Below are 25,857 nucleotides of genomic sequence, written 5' to 3' on the forward strand. Positions count from 1 at the left end.
ACAGCCGAGATGGCTGCCAGTCAACCATCTAATGTTTATGGTAGGCTTTATCTCATCATAGCGTTCTGTAGATTTGTAAAAAATCTGGAAATTGGGGTTAATCTCTGCTTCGAGGTACATCTTGTCAAGCTCACAGGAAGAAATAGACGGGTTATCAGGTACATAATGAGGAAAAGTCACTGTCTCTTTGTTATCTGGTGGTAGCCCGGAGGATTCAGGAAACAACTGGAGGTCCTCCGCCGGGTCAGAAGAGTGCAGAGGCTCAGAGAAAACATCTGCTTCAGAGTACACTAGGTCGGACTCACTGGACGAAGCAGGCGAGGTATCAGGTACCGAGTATAGGAAAGTCTCTGACCATTCACCACCAGGTAGCACCCCGAAGGGTTCTGGAGACAACTGGAGGTCCTCCGCCTGGTCAGAGGGGTGTAGAGACTCATGGGTAACCTCTGCTTCAGAGTACACTAGGTCGGACTCACTGGACGAAGCAAGCGAGGTATCAGATCCAGGATATAGGAAAGTCTCTATCCATTCACCACCAGGTGGCACCCCGAAGGGTTCTGGAGACAACTGGAGGTCCTCCGCCCGATCGGAGAGGTGTAGAGACTCGGGAGTAACCTCTGCTTCGGAGTACACTAGGTTGGACTCACTGGACGAAGCGAGCGAGGTATCAGGTACAGAGTATAGAAGAGTCTCTGTCCTTTCGCTACCAGGTAGCACCCCAAAGGGTTCTGGAGACAACTGGAGGTCCTCCGCCTGGTCGGAGGGGTGTAGAGACTCGGAGGTAACTACCACTTTGGGGTACCCATTGTCAGGCTCACAGGACGAAGCGGACAAAGTATCGAGTACCGGGTGTAGAGAAGTCTCTCTCCATTTGTCATCGAGTGGTATCCCGGAGGATTCAGGAGGCAACAGGGGGTCCTCCGCCAGGTAGTAGAGGTGCACAGACTCTGAGGTAACCACAGCTTTGGAGCATCCTTGGACATGCACACCGGTTAAAGTGGGTGAAGCATCTGATGCCGGGTGCAGGAAGTTCTCCTGTGTGGAGTCTGGATGGGCAGAAGTCTCTTCGGGCAGGAGAACTGGTGCACTACCCACGCACATTACCCGTTGGGGCTTCTCCGGGATACAGGGAGATGAAGCTTCAGTAGGGACTTCAAGGTTGGGGTCAGGAGGTCTCAGGGAGGACAGACCCTGGCGTGACGGCTTGCCTCTACGTCTAGCACGTCTGGACTGCCTCTTGAGGTTGGGAGAAGTATTCTGGAAAGCGTTGTCACCCTGTGAGGATTCTGGGTGGGCAGTAGTCTCATTGGGCTGGAGGACTATTGCGCTACCCACACACATTACCCATCGGGGCTGCTCCGGGATATTGGGAAGTGAAGCTTCAGCAGGAGCCTCCGGGTTAGGATCATCGAAGACCATTAGAAAGGCCACCAGGAAGGCCATTAGGTCCAGGAGGATCGGATCCTGTGTTTCATATAGGGGGTTGATCCATTCCAAGGCATCACCCGCCAGGTAAGACATAATGAATGCCACCTTAGCCCGATCGGTGGGAAAACATAGAGGGTAGAACTTGAAGTGTAGCATGCATTGCTCCACAAATGCACGACTTTGTCTTGGATCCCCATAGTAACGTAGCGGATCCGCAGGAACGAGAGCAGATAGATCCATCTGGACGGGTGTGTAATTCGCCTGGAACTCAGCTAAAGGGAAAAAAAAAAAATATTTATTTATTTTAATGCCTGTATTCGCTGGAAAACTTCTCAGAGAGCGAAGGCCGTGGGGCTCAACGGGAACCATGGCCTGAGCATGCTGTAATGCACACGCCCGGGCTGAGCGGCGTGTGCGTGTGATTCCACTGGACCGTGCCGGAGAGTGAATGCCTGGAGGGGCGTAACTAGGTATTCACCCGATCCGACCAGGGTCGCACGACGGCATATGATGCCAGTGCACCAAGGAGGAACCGAGCAGAGGGACCAGGTGCTAGTCCAGGACAGACCCCGGACACGGCTGTTGACCCACACAGGGGAATACAGGAACAGACTGGTTAGGCTGGCGCACAGACTGGTGGGTATAGGCAGGCACGACTGGTATGCAGGCAGGTGGGTATGCAGGCAGTGGGGTACAGGCAAGCACAGCTAGAGTGCAGACAGGGAGGCACTAGCAGGTAGGAACACAGGCGGGATAGGACCCAGTACACACTGGGACTCAGGAACAATACAGGCAGAGGGGTACAGGCAAGCACAGCTAGAGTGCAGAAAGGGAGGCACTAGCAGGTAGGGACACTGGCGGGATAGGACCCAGTACACACTGGGACTCAGGAACAGAACCACAGATGTGGCGGACAAACACAGCAGAGTGAGGCCGCCCAGAGAGGTGAGCGAGAACAGGGCAGGACAAGGCCGCCTGGAGCGGTGAGCAAGAGTAGAGCAGGACAAGGCCGCCAGGAGCGGTGAGCAAAGGGTCAGAGCTGAGCGAGACTGCCGGAGCAGTGAACAAGAATAAAGCAGGACGAGGCCGCCTGGAGCGGTGAGCAAGAGTGGAGCAAGGCTGCCGGAGCAGCGAGCAAAGGAGTCAGAGCAGGCTAGAACTGCCGGAGCGGTAAGCAAAGGAGTCAGAGCAGGCTAGAACCGCCGGAGCGGTGAGCAAAGGAGTCAGAGCAGGCTAGAACCGCCGGAGCGGTGAGCAAAGGAGTCAGAGCAGGCTAGAACCGCCGGAGCGGTGAGCAAAGGAGTCAGAGCAGGCTAGAACCGCCGGAGCGGTGAGCAAAGGAGTCAGAGCAGGCTAGAACCGCCGGAGCGGTGAGCAAAGGAGCCGGAGCAGGCTAGAACCGCCGGAGCGGTGAGCAAAGCAGAGAAGGGGGGACTGGGCTCTGTTCACACGGAACAGACAGGTAGAGAAAGGCAGAGCCAGATACCCACAGGGTACTTGCAGTGAAGTAACGAGTAGACCACAAACTCACAAACGGGAGTACAGAGACAACAAGCAGGAGTTAGGTACGAGTTCAGACTCTGCAGAAAAAGGAAAGGAACGGACATAGAGGCAAAACAGGTAAAGGATAGGAGAGAGTTCAGACTGGAACTGAGTGTACGGAGGAGACCGACACTGCAGCGGGATACAGGAGTGGGTCTGGGAATACGGCCCCCAGAGAGGCGGGACGAACAGGCAAGGAGCGTGTTCAGACAGGACAGACAAGATACAGGAGCGGGTCTAGGTAATCGGCCCCTAGAAGACGGGAGGAACAGGCTAGGAGCGTGTTCAGACAGGACAGACAAGATACAGGAGCGGGTCTAGGTAATCGGCCCCTAGAAGGCGGGAGGAACAGGCTAGGAGCGTGTTCAGACAGGACAGACAAGATACAGGAGCGGGTCTAGGTAATCGGCCCCTAGAAGGCGAGAGGAACAGGCTAGGAGCGTGTTCAGACAGGCCTGGAAATACAGCCTCCAGGATAGGCAGACAAGAGAACACAGAATGGGACCTGGCACCTTCAGAGTGCAAGGACACACTGAATGAAGCACAATGCTCAGGCAGGGATTGATTGCAGCAGCTGGGTTATATACCAGGTGACAGACAGCAATAGGCTGAGGACGCACAAGGGGTGTGACCCACAGCAGGTACAAAAAGCAGGAAGTGATCGGGCGCCGCCCTTAAGCAGCAGAAACAGACACAAACAGACAGCATGGAGGGAAGCCAGAGAGACATTCTGGACAGGAGATCAAGTGCGCGCTCTTGCACAGTGGGAGATGGACCACCATGCAAGGACGCCGCCAGGTATGTTACATCATGTGACGCTGCAGAATAAAAATACATAGTTCCAACATTGCAGTCTTAGTGTTGCACAAAAACACCTTATTAGATTAAAAAAATCTGCACCTACACCACTATAGCATCAGTTGGGGACAGTCAGGAACCTGACAGGTTCTATGTAATGAAAATAAAAATGAATTAAATTGAGCATATTATTAGGGACTTGGAGTATTACCATGTAAAAGTTTTATATAAATATAAAATAATTAAAGGAACTGTCTTTTTGTATAAGTATAATGTATTCCTCTGGGCACCTTGTTTACACACTTTGTTCTCCTCCTAAAGGTAATGAATTGCCAGTTTGTGCCAGTTGTGGACAAAGTATCTATGATGGACGATATCTGCAGGCCTTGGACTCAGATTGGCACACTGACTGTTTCAGGTATGGTTACATTCCCCAATGACTGGTATTATAGAAAATGTAAACGTTCTGAGCAGTATATCCCTGTACAATAGTCTAATAGAACGTCATTTTCAGATAGATTTCTAATTATGTAATTATTTCAAGATTTGTTTAGTAGAGTTTTTTTTGGAAACATCTTTGTTATTTTTTTTTTTTTTTTTACACTTTGCACGTGTTTTTCATAGTGTTTTTAAAGTTATAAAAAGATAGCCTACAGAAAAAGTGCCAGAAAGAATACCATGTATAGCGCATGCTCCTGTCTGAATAAACCACAAAAATGCTGCAAAGATGTCAAAACAACAAAAAATACTGTATGCAGATCTACAAATTTTAGTAAAGTCCATGAAGAAACATCAAATTGCAGTTTCTGTTTTGTTTTTTGTTTTTTTTAAAAGCACTAAGACACAATAGAAAAAATTATGCAAATTAGTCGAAATGCTGTGGTTAAATAAGCATTTGCACTATAAGACAATCGTGAACGAGCGTTGTCAAAAACACTCGTTTTATGATTATCTTGCCGTTTAAACAAGCTGCCGATCACATGTTCTATTCATTTTTTTTTTCTAAAACTTACACGCATTATAGTAGCAAAAAAGGCAGTTAGCTGACCTTTTTGGTGCATGGCAAAAAGCCCTCTATAATAATATGGGTAGATCCACATAGAAGCCAGCACTCATAGTAAATATAAGTGGCAAAGAGCAGTAAGAAAAATAATTAAAAATATATATTACAAAGGTAGAGAATGTACACACAATCTAATCAGGCATCCGGGCTTCAGGATTCATTATCACCTCTATGCTGATGACACACAGATCTACCTCTCTGGACCCGATATCACCTCCTTACTAACCAAAATCCCACAATGTCTGTCTGCTATTTCATCCTTCTTCTCTGCCAGATTTCTAAAACTTAACATGGACAAAACAGAATTCATCATCTTTCCGCCATCTCATTCAACCCCCCCAACTGACCTATCTATCAACGTCAATGGCTGCCTACTCTCCCCAGTCCCTCAAGCTCGCTGCCTTGGGGTAACCCTGGACTCTGAACTCTCCTTCAAACCACATATCCAATCCCTTTCCACTTCCTGCCGACTCCAACTCAAAAATATCTCCCGGATCCGCACATTCCTCAACCATGAATCTGCAAAAACACTAGTGCACGTCCTCATCATCTCCCGCTTTGACTACTGCAACCTCCTGCTCTGTGGCCTCCCCTCTAACACTCTCGCACCCCTCCAATATATCCTAAACTCTGCTGCCCGACTAATCCACCTGTCCCCCGCTATTCCCCGGCCTCTCCTCTCTGTCAATCTCTCCACTGGCTCCCCATTGCTCAGAGACTCCAGTTCAAAACCCTAACCATGACATACAAAGCCATTCACAACCTGTCTCCTCCATATATCTCTGACCTAGTCTCCCGTTACATACCCGCACGCAACCTCCGATCCTCACAAGATCTCCTTCTCTACTCCCCTCTTATCTCCTCCTCCCATAATCGCATACAAGATTTCTCCCGTGCTTCCCCCCTACTCTGGAACTCTCTACCCCAACGTATCAGACTCTCGCCTACCGTGGAATCCTTCAAAAGGAACCTGAAGACCCACCTCTTCCGACAAGCCTACAACTTGCAGTAACCACCGCTCCACCATACCGCTGCACGACCAGCTCTACCCTCACCTACTGTATCCTCACCCATCCCTTGTAGATTGTGAGCCCTCGCGGGCAGGGTCCTCGCTCCTCCTGTACCAGTCGCTGTCACATTGTGTTCAAGATTATTGTAATTGTTCTTGTATTATACCCCTGTTATACACATGTAAAGCGCCATGGAATAAATGGCGCTATAATAATAAATAATAATAATAATAATAATAATAATTAGATTAGACATGCATCCATTCTCTACCTTTGTTATATATATTTTTAATTATTTTTGCTGCTGCTCTTTGCCACTCATGTTTTTAATCTGAACAATATATACTGTATATATTTTTTTATGGAATACTATGAGTTCTGGCTTCTACATGGATCTACCCATACATCCATTATAGTCTAAAGGCCTTTTCACATGCCAGGGTTTTTTCCAAACCACTGTTCCACAAATAAAAGAAAAATATCGGGGACAAACCTGACTTTGGTCTGATTCGTGGACCAAGTTTACACATGCCTCATTGCTTGCACACATTTTTTTCACTTATGTGGATTAATTTACTGTGGGATTGAGGTCAGATCTTTGTGATGGCTGCTCCATTACCTTCTGTTGTTATCCTTAAACAGTTTTGCCACAATTTTGGAAGTATGCTTGGGGACTTTATCCATTTGAAAGACCCATTTGTGCCCAAGCTTTAACTTCTTGGCCAGTGACTTGAGATGTTACTTTAATATCTCCATATAATTTACCTTTCCTCATAATGACATAAATTTTGTGAATTACACCAGCAGAACCTGCAACCAAGCACCCCTACAACATGATAGCGCCAACCCTGTGCTTTGTGGTTGGGATGTTATTTTTCCGATTGCAAGCCACCCCTTTATTCCTCCATATACAGTACAGACCAAAAGTTTGGACACACCTTCTCATTTAAAGATTTTTCTGTATTTTCATGACTATGAAAATTGAATATTCACACTGAAGGCATCAAAACTATGAATTAACACATGTGGAATTATATACTTAACAAAAAAGTGTGAAACAACTGAAACTATGTCTTATATTCTAGGTTCTTCAAAGTAGCCACCTTTTGCTTTGATGACTGCTTTGCACACTCTTGGCATTCTCTTGATGAGCTTCAAGAGGTAGTCACCGGAAATGGTCTTCCAACAATCTTGAAGGAGTTCCCAGAGATGCTTAGCACTTGTTAGCCCTTTTGTCTTCACTCTGCGGTTCACCCTAAACCATCTCGATTGGGTTCAGGCCTGGTGACTTTGGAGGCCAGGTCATCTGACGTAACACCCCATCACTCTCCTTCTTGGTCAAATAGCCCTTACACATTCTGGAGGTGTGTTTGGGGTCATTGTCCTGTTGAAAAATAAATGATGGTCCAACTAAACGCAAACCGGATGGAATAGCATGTCGCTGCAAGATGCTGTGGTAGCCATGCTGGTTCAGTATGCCTTCAATTTTGAATAAATCGCCAACAGTGTCACCAGCAAAGCACCCCCACACCATCACACCTCCTCCTCCATGCTTCACGGTGGGAACCAGGCATGTAGAGTCCATCCGTTCACCTTTTCTGCGTCGCACAAAGACACGGTGGTTGAAACCAAAGATCTCAAATTTGGACTCATCAGACCAAAGCACAGATTTCCACTGATCTAATGTCCATTCCTTGTGTTCTTTAGCCCAAACAAGTCTCTTCTGCTTGTTGCCTGTCCTTAGCAGTGGTTTCCTAGCAGTTATTTTACCATGAAGGCCTGCTGCACAAAGTCTCCTTTTAACAGTTGTTGTAGAGATGTGTCTGCTGCTAGAACTCTGTGTGGCATTGACCTGGTCTCTAATCTGAGCTGCTGTTAACCTGCGATTTCTGAGGCTGGTGACTCGGATAAAGTTATCCTCAGAAGCAGAGGTGACTTTTGGTCTTCCTTTCCTGGGGCGGTCCTCATGTGAGCCAGTTTCTTTGTTGCGCTTGATGGTTTTTGCAACTGCACTTTGGGGACACATTCAAAGTTTGCCCAATTTTTCTCACTGACTGACCTTCATTTCTTAAAGTAATGATGGCCACTCGTTTTTCTTTACTTAGCTGCTTTTTTCTTGCCATAATACAAATTCTAACAGTCTATTCAGTAGGACTATCAACTGTGTATCCACCTGACTTCTGCACAACACAACTGATGGTCCCAACCCCATTTATATGGCAAGAAATTCTACTTATTAAACCTGACAGGGCACACCTGTGAAGTGAAAACCATTTCCGGTGACTACCTCTAGAAGCTCATCAAGTGAATGCCAAGAGTGTGCAAAGCAGTCATCAAAGCAAAAGGTGGCTACTCTGAAGAACCTAGAATATAAGACATATTTTCAGTTGTTTCACACTTTTTTGTTAAGTATATAATTCCACATGTGTTAATTCATAGTTCTGATACCTTCAGTGTGAATGTACAATTTTCAAAGTCATGAAAATACAGAAAAATCTTTAAATGAGAAGGTGCGTCCAAACTTTTGGTCTGTACTGCATAATAATTTGTTTCCAGAGGACATTTCTCCAAAAAGCAATATCTTTGTCCCGATGTGCAGCTACAAGCGGTTCCCTGGCTTTTTTATGGTAGTCTGAGGGAAGTGGCTTCTCCTTTGCTGAGCCACCTTTTAGGTCATGTCAATATATCACACGTTTTACTGTTGCTGATGATACTCTTGTGCCCGTTTCCACCAGGATCTTCACAATAGTTTCTTACGATGAAATCTATGTGGTAGAAAAGTATGGGTTTTACTATCTTAAACTTAAGTGCATGTAAACGTATGACTTCAGCATTATCAGTTTCTTATCCTAGGCTTGAAATTCCAAGACTTAAATTGGTTGTCTGGGACTTTTATATTGATGCCCTATCATTAGGATAGGTCATCAGTATCTGATCGGTAGGGGGGCAACAACCTGCACCACCACCGATCTACTGTTGCTGGTGCTGGCGGCAGCTGGATGTACTGAGTTGGGGAGCGGCAAAGCACAACAGCTCTGTCAACTGCATAGTGGCTGTGGCTACTGCACATCCGCCCCTTATTTATTTGAATAGGGAGTGGATGTGTAGTACACAGTTGTGGCCACTATTCTGTTGATGGAGCTACTGTACTTAGGACATCCAGCTACTGCCGGAACCAGGAACAACTGATCGGCGGGAGTGCCCGGTTTGGTACCCCCACCGATCAGATATTGATGACCTATCCTAAGGATAGTCTTTCAATATAACAGTAATGGACAATCCCTTTAAGCAAAGATATCTTGGCATTGAGTATCACTGTTATTAAGAAAATGTCTGTAATAATTTCGGCATTCTGTAGCTTTGTAATGTGAGCACATAGAGGTACTATCTGGGCACTCTGTGGTGGTATTATTGCACACAACATGGTACTCCTGTTGTGATTGTCCTATTGTTTGTAATGTTTGAATAACTGCATTTTTTACATATTTTACCCATAGCCTGATTTTCTGAACGAGTTTCCTTTTCATTCCTTCCAAACAGAGTAAGGAGCCCTTATGTAATGTTTTCTCCAGAGACTTTCACAGACATTAAAGAGGTTTTCTGATTTTATTTAAATAATACTGAATTAATGACAAGTTTCTAAAAATCTTCATATTTCAGCCCCTCACCCTTTTTAAGATATTAGTTTGCTATCAGTGAATAAGAACATTAACAGGTTGCAAAGCGCGCTGCTCTCAGACGAAAGCGGATCCAATTGCATCCAGTCTAGACAATGCTCTGAGCTAGTCAGCCTGGGGTCTAGACTGATGCATTGTAACGAACTACCAAAGATTTATTAAAGGGGTTGTCCAAGCCTGTGATATTAATGACCTATGACATAAATATCTCATAGGTGGGGGGTTTAACAGGAAGTAGATCAATATCTGATGAGTGGAGGGTCTGACAACCTGGTCCGGGGAGGGTGGGGAGTCTGACACCAGAGAATCCTTACAGCGCACAGTGAAAGCGATCTGAGGATTCACACGTCTGCAGTCACATAGAGTAACTGCAGACTTGTAGCCTAAGGCTGGACATCCCCTTTAAGTCATCTAGCTGTTACATTTTATCCCGTTTTGAAGTCACTCGTATCCTTATAGTTGCTCATTTTTCCTGCTTCCAAGACATCAACTTGAAGAGCTGACTTCACTTTCTGCCTAATATATACTGTACTTGCCTGGACAGGTGCAATTGCCCCAGTTATTCACTTCACCTATCACTAATGTATTCATTAATGATGAGCGAGTATGTTATGTTAACCCTTTCGGCGAGCATGCTCTGGTGCTCGCCGAGAATTTTCAGCATGCTCGGGTGTTATGTTTGAGTCAATCGTGTGCATGATTTGCAACTGTTTGATAGCTTTAATACATGTGAAGAATGCCTAAGAAACAGGCACTCCTCACATGTATTAAAGCTGTCAAACAGTCGCAAATCATGCCCACAGATTGACTTAAACATAACACCCGAGCACGCTGAAAATACTAGGAAAACACCCGAGCATGCTCGTAAATCTCGAGTAACGAGCATGCTAACTCATCACTAGTATTAATGTTATGGCAGATCAGTCTATAAGATCGAATAACTGTCAATTACAGGGGATAATGTAAATGTGTATATGATGTGGTGTAATATATTCTGTATGGATTCTGAGGAGTGAGGACCTGCATTATGCAGATTTGCTGGTGCTGCTACCCTTCCGACAGTAGAAATATAAAGAAAGCCACATAATAACTACCAAAAGATGGGCGGATAGCCAGCCACTTGGCGAGCATCCGTCCATACGCACGCTGAAAGTATCATATAAGAAAAAGGAGAAAATCTCAGCATATCATTGCAAAAAAATAATATATTTTATTAAACATGTATAGGAAAATAGGTATAGCAACCAGACAAATTATGGGTAAAGGAAGACTAATAGCAAACATACTAATACTCAAATATAAGTGCTCGATATCAGATAGTCTTATAATAGAATTGCACGCTAGCCCAAGGCAAAATATCAATCAGAAAATGGTGGAAGCCGTTAAAGTGCTGTATATATAATGTAATGCAGGCAATCCACTTACAAAACATAGAGTAATACTCTCATTATAGCAGAGAAAGATATTGCCATATATCAGGGGGGCGCACCAACATCAGCCTGATATCAGGGCAAAGAGAGAGTATAATGATGAAAGGTATGTTTACCTGTAACAAAGCTCTCACAAGCGAAATGGAGAGGAAGGTGAGAGTGAGAACGGGTGGTAGTACCACAAAGCCCGACGCGCGTTTCGCGGAAGAGCCGCTTTCTCAAGGGCAGGTCATGAATAATTGGCGCCCCCTAGACATATATATATGTGTCTGAGTGGATTGATAATAGCGAAAACGTGTGCAGCTGTAATGTGGGACGCGCTCCCGGAAGTGGCCAGCTAAACCGGGGGCGTGTCCCACAAGTCACATGACGTGAGACGGACTCAGTAGCGGCGCATGCGCGCGGGCGAGAGGGGCGCGCCGCGCGCGACACGGCCGTCAAGCCGCTACCGCGCATGCGCGGACCAAAAAAGAATCCTTACAGCGCACAGTGAAAGCGATCTGAGGATTCACACGTCTGCAGTCACATAGAGTAACTGCAGACTTGTAGCCTAAGGCTGGACATCCCCTTTAAGTCATCTAGCTGTTACATTTTATCCCGTTTTGAAGTCACTCGTATCCTTATACTTGCTCATTTTTCCTGCTTCCAAGACATCAACTTGAAGAACTGACTTCACTTTCTGCCTAATATATACTGTACTTCCCTGGACAGGTGCAATTGCCCCAGTTATTCACTTCACCTATCACTAATGTATTCATTAATGATGAGCGAGTATGTTATGTTAACCCTTTCGGCGAGCATGCTCTGGTGCTCGCCGAGAATTTTCAGCTTGCTCGGGTGTTATGTTTGAGTCAATCGTGTGCATGATTTGCAACTGTTTGATAGCTTTAATACATGTGAAGAATGCCTAAGAAACAGGCACTCCTCACATGTATTAAAGCTGTCAAACTGTTGCAAATCATGCCCACAGATTGACTCAAACATAACACCCGAGCACGCTGAAAATACTAGGAAAACACCCGAGCATGCTCGTAAATCTCGAGTAACGAGCATGCTAACTCATCACTAGTATTAATGTTATGGCAGATCAGTCTATAAGATCGAATAACTGTCAATTACAGGGGATAATGTAAATGTGTATATGATGTGGTGTAATATATTCTGTATGGATTCTGAGGAGTGAGGAACTGCAGTTTGCAGATTTGCTGGTGCTGCTACCCTTCCGACAGTAGAGTACAGTAGGCATCCTGTGCCAGTGTAGTAAGAGGCACTTAGTCTTATGAATGACGCTGCAGCTTTTACAGACGGTAGCAAAACAGGTAATATATCTGAATAGCATGGTGAGGCTAAACAAAATGTTCTGTATTCAATATTTATTCCCCATCGTTCAGTTATCACCAACAGAATCGACAGATATGGGCTTGAAATTTTTATAATCAGTCCCTGTGCTCCATGTTTAAAGGGAATCTGTCACCACATTTGTCCTATGTAAACTATTAATATGGGCATACAGGCTATAGACTGCTGAGGAGAGTGATGCCTGTATGTCTCATATCACATGACTTGTGGATAAATCATCTTTTTTCGCTTTATGTAAATGACCACTTCCAGGCTCTGGGGAGGACGCTGCCTGGAAGATAACTCTGTATCCGCACTTCATCTCCATATATCTTACCTCCCATTAGTGTCACTCCGTGTCTGTGACGTCGGCGACATGAGAGGAAATCTCGTGTGTGCGCAATTTAGTGATGAGCGAGTATGTTCGGTTAACCCTTTCGCCGAGTATACTCGGCCGAGCACCGAGTATTTATAGTGTGCTCGGGCTTTAAGTTTTCGTCGCTCCCGTGAACATGATTTGCAACTGTTTGACCGATTTAATACATGTGAGGAATGCCTGTTTTTCCAGTATTACTCACATGTATTAAATCTGTCAAACAAATGCAAATCATGTTCAAGGAGCGATGAAAACTTAAAGCCCGAGCACACTATAAATACTCGGTGCTCGCCCGAGTATACTCGGTGAAAGGGTTAACAAAACATACTCGCTCATCACTAGACTGCACATAACTGTTCTCTACTTTCCTCTGCAGTCTTCCATCCTTCTATGAGCACAGGCATCAACTACCTTCTGTGCAGGTGCCATTCCCAGTGTTCCCAGTTTGATTAGACGCACATGCCAGAGAACACTGAAGGCATCTGCTGGGACCCCACAAATCAGTTATTGTCTGTGGGAAAAATGAGCAACAAGTGTTCAATTTCCCTGCAGCGCTCCTACAGGGGAGATGAAGCATTACACAATGTCCATCTATACAATGGGCTGTCTATGTAATAAAGGACAGGACCGGTCCTCCGGAGCAAGAGATGCCCTTTTTATTCACTCACCACTCTGGCCAAGAGATGAGGATCCTGAACAGATTAACTCCTCAGACAACCTAAAATATATGAAACTAGATTTACCAGAAAACCCCTTTGAATGTTGCATTGAGACATATAAATATTTTAAGACTATAACAACTTGTAAAAAAGGCAAATATACCATTTTTAATCACAAGGAATATAAAACAAATGGAGCATCTAGAATTTCTAGTGGCTGCAATTCATCGTGACTCTACCAGAATCATTTATCTGAGCACTATATCAGTCGCTGGCTCTGCGGAAGTTGAACACTATGAGATTTGGTATAGGGGGGAGGTTGTCTCTGCTGTTAATACAGCTGTGTGCTCAGAACTTCCTGTTCTTCTATATTACTCACAGGGGGCTGGGGAAACAAAGCAGGGGATAGGCAGTCAGGGGATAGGCAGTAAGGGCAGGCAGCTGTGAGAAGCGGCTGCACCAGGATGGAGCAGAAGCAACAGGCAGCAAAGAAACAGTAAGTTTCACAGCATCATTCAATATATGAGAATACTTTCCCCTGTATTTTACTAACTTCAGACATGGTTTCTACGTTTTTTTTTTTTTAAGTATTTCAGTGTTCATACTTGGACATCAAATATAGGTCTTATTGATATTGTTGTTTTTTAACAATTTGATCCTCATGAATCAGAGTAGTTTCTTAGCATAATAATATAATTTATATATATATTTATATATATATATATATTATATATATATATATATATATATACACACACATAGTGATTTTTTAAAACGTTCATACGTGTGGATTATTGTATATTTTGGATTCACAGAATATTATTTTATGCAACTATTCAAGAGCGACTGCCGTATTAGATATTGCTAACACACCCTTCTATGTGTATGAAATTAGTATTGCACAGTAAAATTGCTAAAATTGAACAGCCATGGTAATGGTTTACTATAGAAAAGAAACATAATACGGGGCCAGAAGTGTCAATATATGAACCACAATTTGCTCAACATGTTCACAGTTCTATGTAAAGAATTGAGTAATTATAATAGGGAAAAGGAACATTTATCGCCGGTAGCTAAATAAGAACATGATTTTCAAACAATAAACATTGTATCCAAAAGTGATTTACCGCTAGATTATTGGAAAAAGATTGAAACTCTTACAATTCATGTTTATCTATATTAACTTGATGGGGAAATGAAACCTCTAGAAGATGTGACTTATTGGTGTAGGAACAACATATTGCAATTATCAAGTGGAAACTCTCTATTTATATAGCAGCAGAAATACAAAGTCTGCTGAGCCTTTCTTGGTGGTCCAATAAAGGGACAACAGCGGGCATATTGTATTGTGTATTTGATATAACATGTCCCCTCCACCTCAAGACTTTTTTTCAAAAGCTTCATGTTCAGTCATCATCACTGTCCCCATTGGGGCTCAGAATCTACATTCCCTATCAGTATGTGTTTGGGGTCTCTGGACCCCTTCCTTACACCCCATGTGTTCTGCGTAGGTATAGTGGAGTAAGTTGCTGCCCCCAACCTTTGTCGGAGGCTCATTTCCGCTGAGAAAAAAAAATTCCACTGTTGAAATCCAACAGTCCGATTCTTCTTTTTCCACAACATCAGCCTTCAGTCTAATCAGTCCTATACTCATTAGATGCCCATCCTGGTCCAGCAGGTTTGCCCAACATTACTGTGTAGTCCTACAAGGCTTTATGCTGTCTAAATAGGAATGGTCAATCTACCAACAGCAAAAAACAATTCCCACTCACATCCGTACATAAGTGTTTTTCAGAAGGTCCTGAATATGGAATCATTGTTAATAGATGTGGTCAAACACTCTTTTCTTTTCACATTTGGATTGTGTATATGAATTAATCAATATGTAACCTGTTAGTATTATTGAACTATATGTGACCAAGGTCTTCTTCATCTATAATGCATCACTTCCAACCCATGGTAGATATTCTGCATGAGAACATCTCAGCTTCATAGGACCCAACGATACACATAGTCCATAGAATTGATGTTCCTCCTGTCTCTAGGATTTCCTGGTGAATATTGATTGATCCCACAACATGGTTTCCTTCACTCACTACATGACACCACTGGATGAGAAGGGATGTTGATATAATGGAACTTGTGGTTCCAGACATGAGTATAGGTAATGATAAGGAGGGATGGTGTGGGCTGATTTGCCCTTATCTGCTAGTTTCCATGAGTCACAGTCATGTATTGGTTACTGGACACAGTAAAAGGAGAACGCTAGAAGAGCTGTATTACTGAAAGCCTATGACAAGGCATGCACTGATTTTCACAATCCTCGCGTCAATCGCAGTCATTATTGGGAACTGTGTGACCCATCTCTGACCCTTTACATTCGGAAAGATGAAGTGCACAACTATAGCTCAATGTTACCTCGTCTCTTCCCTACTTCTAGCAAACATGGGCAGTCAGTGTCTTTCCATGAGATAAACCATGAGAGCCACAATAGACCCCAACTTAAAGGGAACCTGTCACATTGTACCTGCAGTCCGATCCGTGGACATCATGCCATAGAGAAAGAAGCAGAGCAGAATGATATGTGGGAATGGATTCAGTATAACTTCTAATTTATTCATTGAAATCCCTGCTGTTTGTATGTATGAGTCCAGTGGGCGGTTCTAATAGTGATTGACAGCTATCTCTGCATGCACAGTCATACAGGGAAGACGGTCAATCACTGAGTAGGACCGCCCACTGGACTCACATGCAAACACCAGGGATTTCAAATCAAGTTTTAAGTCTTATTGAAACCTTTCACAAAACTATATATCAATCCGATCAGCTCCTCCTGCTCTATAACACCCTGCCTGCAGATAAGATACCATTTTCAACATCACAAGTTCCCTTTACGTCAATGGGGTCCATTGGTCACTGTACCAGAAGCCATGATAATGATGTTAAAGGGAGAGTATAACATAAATAGATGGCACATGAGGGTTGAGGCTACAAGGTTAGTTTGGATGCAAAACTCATGTAAAGTCACAAGGAGTCCATCCCACATTCACTTTTATATTCGCATCCAAATTATCTTTAAATATTGTATGCTGTAACATCAAGGTACCAACACATTTTCTAAATCAAATCCCCATCTGTGTTTACTGATATTTAATAATAACCTTCATTGTTTAATTCTGGGGAATAAAAATCGGTCCAAGTCGAGTGCTGATCACATAGGTTGATAGCTCGCTACATGAGGTCTCTGAAATTTAGACAGTAACTGTATTTTTGGACATGTTTGGACTCTTACATAATGATATGTCAGTAATGCATTTTTTTATAGAAATGATCAAATTGATTCTCAGGACCCTGATCCACAGCCAGGTCAGTATTCTGTACCCATTAGGCTCAGGCCCTGTGAAGCGCCTCCCTCCTGATGGCATCCACGGCTCCTCGTTTGATTAGCCAGCCTAGAGTGACTTCATACCCCGTGGTGAACCTTTTCGTACCTGCAGAGATCCGCGACTCCTTATTTGACTAGCTAACCTGGCACATAGTCGTCATTGTGACGTGACGCATACACCATGCTCCACTAGTCTTGCTAATCAAAGAGGAGCCACGGATTCTTTCATACAGGAGGTAGTTCGCTGGGCTCTCGACCAGCAGCCACAGATTACTGACCTGGTAGCTGCACCAGGGGATTGTAAATTTATCTCATCATCTCTAAGTCTCAAGCACTGATATAAACGTATGTCAGGGTCCAATGCTAGTAGTCACACCACAATGTGCCTTTTTGACATGGTGATTTTGTGGTTGCATGATGGTACATTGTACAAAGGAAACAGCCCCCTTGTTGCACTGATCATTATAGTCATAGTATTTATTCTTTGCTCACTTGATAACTGTCCCTTTAAACAGTTTTGGATGAATGGAAAATCCATTATTTATCAGAGCAAAATCTGCTCAGTGCTCCGATCCAAATCTAAAGTCAAGTACATGTCCTACCACAGGCCACATCCGCTTACAATGTGACCACACTATTTCTGCCATTGAAAATCATAGCTGTCCTGATGGGATTTATGCAGCTGAGATGGGCAAGTTGCCTTGGCAGTTGAAGGGAATCTGTCACCCAATATGAGAGCAGCTTCATATTTAAAGGCAAAGACCCTGATCCCAGCGATGTATCACTTGCTGTCATTTTGATAAAATCACAGTTTTCTCTGCTGCAGATCTAGCAGTTCTCTGACTCCTGAGCTCTGTGTAACCCGCCCACACCCCTGATTGGCGATTTTCTGTGTACACTGTGTATAGGCAGAAAGCTGCTAAACAGTGGTGAGGGTGGGGTTATACAGAGCTCATGAAAATGGAGGACAACATGGCAGCAGGTTTACTACTCATCTAGTGATAATCTCCTGCTGATAAAACTGTGATTTTATTCAACCTACACCAAGCAGCCTAGTAAGTGACACATTGCTGGAATCAAGGCCTCTATCCCTACATCAAGTGAAATATCCCCTTAACACTGTCACAGCTATAGATAAACACAATGTTTGCAGATATGTGCTGCACCTAGTTGTAACCCCACATATGGTTCTAGCACTATTTTATGTGCCACCCCTCATGTCACTAGCTATATATCTCCTCTTGCAATGACTGCTGATCGGTCCTTTCTGTTAAAGTTATACAGTCTCGGTTCTGTTTTTCAACCGTAAAAATGAAACGAGCACACCCAGTTGTATGCTTGGGAATGGTGTATGCAAGTGACTGCCCTGCTCTGATCATTGGTGAATAAAGACTCTGATCTAACCACTAAACAGTGTACGGAGCTGCGGAGGTCCACTACATCAAACTGTTTAGATCCAGACACTGCAAGAGCTTGTAATAGCTGACTGGTGGGGGTGTCCGGTGTTGGACCTTAACCAATCTGATATTGATGACCTATCCCAAGGATAGCCAACAATGACACATTAGTGGAAAAGCCCTTTAAGATACGCCACAATGAAAATTGCTTGACCACAATGTTGGTCTGCATTCAGATGGCTGTATTCTGCTCTGAAGCCAAGACCAAATCCCATCAGAACAGATTAAGTAAAAGATTACAGCTCCGGGGCCAACGTACAACAAAATCTACTCATCCCTATAGCTATGCGGGGTAAACACAATATGGCCACCACAACCAATAAGGATAGGTTCACACTATGTCTGGGGATTACTTTGTATGCCCCAAACATATGCAACTATAAACCATTACTTCTGCAATAGACTACCATTAAATGTATTATTAGGAGATAAAGTTGAGAGTAAACAAAATGAGTTCTATAGTTTTTTCAATGAACTGTGCACTAAATAGATTTTCACAATAAAGACATTTATCACCTACCTATAGTGTAGTTGGTAAATGTTTGATTGCTGGGATCCCAACCAACCCCTAGAATGGGGGTCCGGACCAACCATTCCTTATCACTGGAGTAGTGATTAATGGAGGAGAAATGGGGTTCAGTTTCTGAGAATTCACTAGATAGATAGATAATGGATAGATAGATAGATAGATATGTGATAGATATAGAGAGATAGATAGATAATAGATAGATATGTGATAGAAATAGAGAGATAGATAGATAGATACTGCATATGATAGATTGATAGACAGATGGATAATAGATAAAGATGAAATATAGATAGATAAATATAGATGATAGATTGATAGATACTGTAAATAGATGGATGATAGACAGATAGATACAATAAATATGAGATAGATAGATATGAGATAGCTAAATAATATATAGATAGATTGTGATAGATGATAGATATATATTAGATAGATAGACAGATAAATATATAGATGTGATATATGATAAATAGATAGATAATAGATAGATAACAGATAAATATATAGATATGTGATATATGATAGATAGATAATAGATAGATGTTGTATTTATTATCTGTAAGATAAATATTGCTCCATACAGTAATTATATACTAATACTATGGGACCCCGTGAACCTTTTTCCCTGATGTCTGACTATCCAGTCCTCCCCCTCCTCCCCTAAATTATTGAGCAGTGCAGGCGACCAATTTAGCACAAGGTCATTTCTGGATATTAATGCTGTGCTGTGGGAAACATATTGTTGGTGCATTGTGCCCTTTTTCATGCAGTCAGCAGTCTAGGAATTGTTTATAGAGTGATGTGTCTCCTCCTCGCTGTGTACTGAGCATTTCTAGCCTGGCCTCATCCCAAGCATTGCCAATCTCTGCCATTCGCTATAACTGTTGGCCTAATTTGGGAGAAGGCTGTATCATTAATCGAGTGCCTATAACACTGTAGATAATGAAGCTGTCCTTCATGGGACACAATTCATTAATGAGATGATCTGCAGTGGATAGAATCATTTTCTGTTATTATTTCTAATATATACAGTACAGACCAAAAGTTTGGACACACCTCATTTAAAGATTTTTCTGTATTTTCATGACTATGAAAATTGTACATTCACACTGAAGGCATCAAAACCATGAATTAACACATGTGGAATTATATACTTAACAAAAAAGTGTGAAACAGCTGAAAATATGTCTTATATTCTAGGTTCTTCAAAGTAGCCACCTTTTGCTTTGATGACTGCTTTGCACACTCTTGGCATTCTCTTGATGAGCTTCAAGAGGTAGTCAATGGAAATGGTCTTCCAACAATCTTGAAGGAGTTCCCAGAGATGCTTAGCACTTGTTGGCCCTTTTGCCTTCACTCTGCGGTCCAGCTCACCCCAAACCATCTCGATTGGGTTCAGGTCTGGTGACTGTGGAGGCCAGGTCATCTGGCGTAGCACGCCATCACTCTCCTTCTTGGTCAAATAGCCCTTACACAGTCTGGAGGTGTGTTTGGGGTCATTGTCCTGTTGAAAAATAAAAGATGGTCCAACTAAATGCAAGCCGGATGGAATAGCAGGCTGCTGCAAAATGTTGTGGTAGCCATGCTGGTTCAGTATGCCTTCAATTTTGAATAAATCCCCAACAGTGTCACCAGCAAAGCACCCCCACACCATCACACCTCCTCCTCCATGCTTCACGGTGGGAACCAGGCATGTAGAGTCCATCCGTTCACCTTTTCTGTGTCGCACAAAGACACGGTGGTTGGAACCAAAGATCTCAAATTTGGAGTCATCAGACCAAAGCACAGATTTCCACTGGTCTAATGTCCATTCCTTGTGTTCTTAAGCCCAAACAAGTCTCTTCTGCTTGTTGCCTGTCCTTAGCAGTGGTTTCCTATCAGCTATTTTACCATGAAGGCCTGCTGCACAAAGTCTCCTCTTAACAGTTGTTGTAGAGATGTGTCTGTAGCTAGAACTCTGTGTGGCATTGACCTAGTCTCTAATCTGAGCTGCTGTTAACCTGCGATTTCTGAGGCTGGTGACTCGGATAAACTTATCCTCAGAAGCAGAGGTGACTCTTGGTCTTCCTTTCCTGGGGCGGTCCTCATGTGAGCCAGTTTCTTTGTAGTGCTTGATGGTTTTTGCAACTGCACTTTGGGACACTTTCAAAGTTTTCCCAAGTTTTCGGACTGACTTACCTTCATTTCTTAAAGCAATGATGGCCACTCATTTTTCTTTACTTAGCTGCTTTTTTCTTGCCATAATACAAATTCTAACAGTCTATTCAGTAGGACTATCAGCTGTGTATCCACCTGACTTCTGCACAACACAACTGATGGTCCCATCCTCATGTATAAGGCAAGAAATCCCACTTATTAAACCTGACAGGGCACACCTGTGTAGTGAAAACCATTTCCGGTGACTACCTCTTTAAGCTCATCAAGAGAATGCCAAGAGTGTGTAAAGCAGTCATCAAAGCAAAAGGTGGCTACTGTTATGTTCTGCTACCAGAGCTAAGGAAAGAGAGGAGATCTGTCCCTACGATAGAACTCCGCTTAATCCCTACGATGTAACAGGGGACCTGATCCTGCGATCAGACCTGCTAAAGTCCTAAGCTAGTCTGTACGGAGACCTATAGATGTGGGGAAGGAATCCCTACAAGTACTAAGGACTGGGAGGAAAATGGGACACCTCCTAACAGAAATAGTAGCAGACAGACGAACAAACAAAATATATAGAACATAGAGGTCCGTAGACCAAGCAAACTAACAGAGTTAGATACAGAGCACAGGCTAGCTAGAAAGTAGTTAAACAATGAAGTCCAGCAAAGCCAGAAGGGCGGAGCAGGATTAAATAGGCCAACAAGGTCATGTGACCAGCAAAGGAAAAAACCTAAGAACAAGGTTCTAACAGTACCCCCCCTTCTAAGAGGATCCTCCGGATCCCCTAGGACCAGGCTTATCAGGAAATCTCCTGTGAAACGCTCTGATAAGTCTGGACGCGGAAACATCATCCGACCTCACCCAAGAGTTATCCTCGGGTCCGAAACCTTTCCAGGCCACAAGATACTGCAAACTACCTCTATACTGTCTAGAGTTAAGGATGCGAGAAATTTCATATTCCCCGTCCTCCACCACCGGAGGAACAGAGGCAGAGGCGTCACAATCCGATACAACAGCTTTTTTCAACAGAGAGACATGAAATACCGGATTAATTCTCCAGGAGGTAGGAACCTCCAACCTAACAGCAGATTGGTTGACAACCTGAAGCACCTTAAAGGGCCCTACAAACTTGGGACCCAATTTCTTAGAAGGAATCCTCAACCGCAGATTCCTAGAGGACAACCAAACCATGTCACCAACAGCGAACAAAACCTCCTGTCGTTTCCTATCAAAGTAGTCTTTAGATTTTCTGTTGGCCTCCTGAAGATTACCACGCACATCCGTCCAAACTCTCTCCAAATCACCGGAAAAATTCTCCTCCTCAGGCACGGCAGATCCCAACTTGGAGAACGACCCAAACGACGGATGTCTCCCAGAACAACAAAAAAAAGGCGAACAACCAGCAGAAGAAGATGTATGATTGTTCAGAGCAAATTCAGCAAGTGGCAGAAACTCAGACCACCCCTCTTGATTGTCTGCCACAAAACAACGCAAGAACTGCTCAACATCCTGGTTTTTCCTTTCTGTCTGGCCATTAGATTCAGGATGATATCCTGACGAGAACGACAAATCAACTCCCAACCTGTCACAAAAGGCACGCCAAAAACGAGCCACGAACTGAGGACCTCTATCAGAAACAATGTCAGTAGGAACGCCATGAAGTCTGACAATTTCCTTGACAAAGGCCTTAGCGAGAGTTTTAGCGCAGGGCAGTTTGACGAAGGGAACCAAGTGACACATTTTGCTAAAACGGTCCACGACCACCCAGATGACAGTAAAACCCTCAGAGGGGGGAAGGTCAATTATAAAGTCCATAGCCAAATTTGTCGAAGGAGCACTGGGAACCTCCAAAGGACAAAGCAACCCCGCAGCAGGAGTATGTGAGGACTTAGATCTAGCACATATAGTACATTGGCGCACCCACTTAATGACTTCCTTCTGCCATCCAGGCCACCAAAAACTGCGACCCACCAGTCTCTTGGTCTCAGAGATTCCGGGATGACCTGCCAACCGAGATTCGTGACACTCAACAAACAAATCTCTCCTAAAGGTCCCAGGCACAAACAACCTCCCATGAGGAGTGTTAGATGGGGCATTCTCCTGTGCTTTAAGAATCTCATCTTCCAAAACGGAGTCCAAAGCAGCTATCACAACACCTTCTTGTAAAATGTTCTCCTCTTTCTCAGCACCGACTATGGGAGAAAAACTGCGAGACAAGGCATCCGCCTTAACATTCTTAGTACCAGGGATGTAAGTAACGGAGAAATTAAACCGCGAGAAAAACAGTGCCCACCTAGCCTGACGGGCATTCAGGCGCTTGGCAGCATCAAGATATATCAGATTTTTATGATCCGTAAGAACCTGAACGGGAAATTCCGCACCTTCCAAGAAGTGGCGCCAGTGTTCAAATGCGAGTTTAATAGCCAATAATTCCCGATTACCAATATCGTAATTCAGTTCAGTCTCCGAAAATTTTTTTGAAAAAAAGGCACAGGGATGTAATCCATCCCCGTTATCCTGAGACAATACTGCGCCAACCCCCACAGAGGAAGCATCAACCTCAACCAAAAACGGCTTAGTCACATCAGGCTGCATAAGGATGGGAGCAGAGGTGAACCTCTCCTTGAGATACACAAAAGCTTCAATGGCCTCAGAAGACCACTGAACCGCATCAGCACCTTTCCTGGTGAGATCGGTCAGAGGTTTGACAATACTAGAAAATTTTTTTATGAATTTTCTGTAATAATTGGCGAAACCCAAAAACCTCTGTATCGATTTCAAACCAATAGGCCTAGGCCATTCCTGTACAGCTTGAACTTTAACCGGGTCCATCTCAAAACCTTCGCTGGAGATAATGTAGCCCAAAAAACTAATTCTCTGTACAGCGAACTCACATTTCTCCAGCTTAGCAAAAAGCGAATTGTCCATTAATAACTGTAATACCTCACGTACGCTCCGCCAATGAGACTCCAGATCCGGCGAATAAATCAAAATGTCATCCAAATACACAACCACATTTTTGCCGATCAAAGGTCTAAGGATGTCATTAATAAGATTCTGAAAAAATGCAGAAGCATTAGTAAGACCAAAAGGCATAACCAGATTCTCAAAATGACCCACAGGAGTGTTAAAAGCAGTCTTCCATTCGTCACCCTCCTTCATGCGCAACAGATTGTATGCCCCCTTAAGGTCGATTTTAGAGAACCACTTGGCCCCCATTAACTGGTTAAACAGATCAGGAATTAATGGCAGTGGGTAAGGATTGCGTACAGTAAGTTTGTTAATCTCACGAAAATCCAGACAAGGACGTAAACCGCCGTCCTTTTTTTTTTACAAAAAAAAAATCCAACCGCCACTGGAGACTTAGAGGGCCTAATGTGACCGGCGGCCAAACTTGTCTGTATGTATTCCTCCAAAGCCTTTCTCTCAGGAATAGTAAGGTTAAATAAACGACTTTTAGGAAGAGTCGCTCCAGGGACAAATTCAATAGAACAATCATAGTCTCTATGGGGAGGCAAAACCTGCGATTCCTTCTCAGAAAAAACTCTCCAAAAATCCTGAATAGGAACAGGCAATTCTCCCCTATCCAAAGCTGCAATACGCCCGTTACAACACTTGTCATAACATTTATGGCTCCAGGATTTAATTTCACTGGTAGACCAATCCAGTACAGGATTGTGAAATTTTAACCAGGGCAATCCCAATATTACTGGAGAAGGCAAGTTATTCAACACTACCAAATCCAATTTCTCATGGTGAACACCATTAATAGTGAGAGGAAATTCACAGACCTTGAGAGTAATATTCTTCAAAGGGGAACCATCCACAGAAACCACAGCAATGGGGGATGATAAAGGTTCGGGTTTTAAATTGAGTCTTTCCAAGAATCCCCCATCAATAACATTCAGAGTAGACCCACAATCAACAAACACCCGAAATTCCATTAATTTTTCCTGAGCAATCGTGGAAGCAGCTAAAAATACACCCTTGGAATTTAAACAGGCAATACGGGCATGACTGACCATTTTTTTTTCTTTCTTGATACGAAGCTCACAGTCTTTAATTAAATGACCAGATTTTCCGCAATAGAAACACAAGCCTTCAGAAAATCTGCGATCTTTTTCTTGAGAGCGAGGTGCCATCGCTCCAATCTCCATCGATTCACCACTGTTAGTACACACATTCTCATAACCAGAAACTGACATAGCAGAGGATTTGCTCTCATTAACCCTTGAACGCAGTCTCCTATCCACCCGTATAGCTAATTGCATAGCCTGTTGCAAATCTTCAGGTGTAGGATAAGCAATTAGCAGGTCTTTAACCCTTTCACTGAGCCCAGCAAGAAATAGACTTTTCAGAGCAGAATCGTTCCACCCTGTTTGAGTAGACCATCGACGGAAATGAGTACAATATTTTTCCACATTACCTGATCCCTGTCTCAAACGTCTTAACTCAGTCTCAGCTGATGAGACATGGTCAGGATCATCATATAATAGTCCCAAAGCAGAAAAAAAACTATCCACTGAACTGAAGCATGTATCACTAGGTTGCAAAGAAAAGGCCCACTCCTGGGGCTCTTTGCGCAAAAGTGACATTATAAACCCTATGCGCTGGGAATCATCCCCAGAGGACTTGGGTCTCAAACGAAAATACAATAAGCAAGCATTTTTAAATGAAAAAAATTCTCGGTGTTCACCAAAAAATAAATCCGGCAAACGTACCTTAGGCTCCAAGAAATGTGCTCCAGGACAGTTACTCACGTGTTGACGGAGCTCAGTCACCTCCAAATAGAGTCCCTGCAGGTGTTTAGCCAAATCCAGAACCGACACCATGATGGAACAGAAAAAATCTTTCCTTAGAGCATTTGCTGGGCTGGACTTACTGTTATGTTCTGCTACCAGAGCTAAGGAAAGAGAGGAGATCTGTCCCTACGATAGAACTCAGCTTAATCCCTACGATGTAACAGGGGACCTGATCCTGCGATCAGACCTGCTAAAGTCCTAAGCTAGTCTGTACGGAG

The 25,857-nt window shown here is 43.7% G+C and overlaps 1 protein-coding gene across 2 annotated transcripts in view; it reads left to right on the forward strand.

The window, feature by feature from the left end:
• The window catches only part of LIMK1 (LIM domain kinase 1), a 144,423-nt gene that overhangs the window by 26,944 nt on the left and 91,622 nt on the right, over positions 1–25,857 (forward strand). The window contains exon 2 of one of the 2 annotated variants that reach the window (XM_073667602.1): positions 4,090–4,186. In XM_073667602.1, the coding sequence (XP_073523703.1) occupies positions 4,090–4,186 (97 nt within the window). Of the gene's footprint in view, positions 1–4,089; positions 4,187–13,677; positions 13,818–25,857 lie in introns of those variants that run through there. The other variant, XM_073667604.1, reaches the window with a different exon arrangement.

This window comes from Phyllobates terribilis, unplaced genomic scaffold (genome assembly GCF_046119375.1).
Source record: "Phyllobates terribilis strain yellow unplaced genomic scaffold, ASM4611937v1 Scaffold_2__4_contigs__length_985480577, whole genome shotgun sequence".
In the NCBI taxonomy this organism is placed as follows: Eukaryota; Metazoa; Chordata; class Amphibia; order Anura; family Dendrobatidae; genus Phyllobates; species Phyllobates terribilis.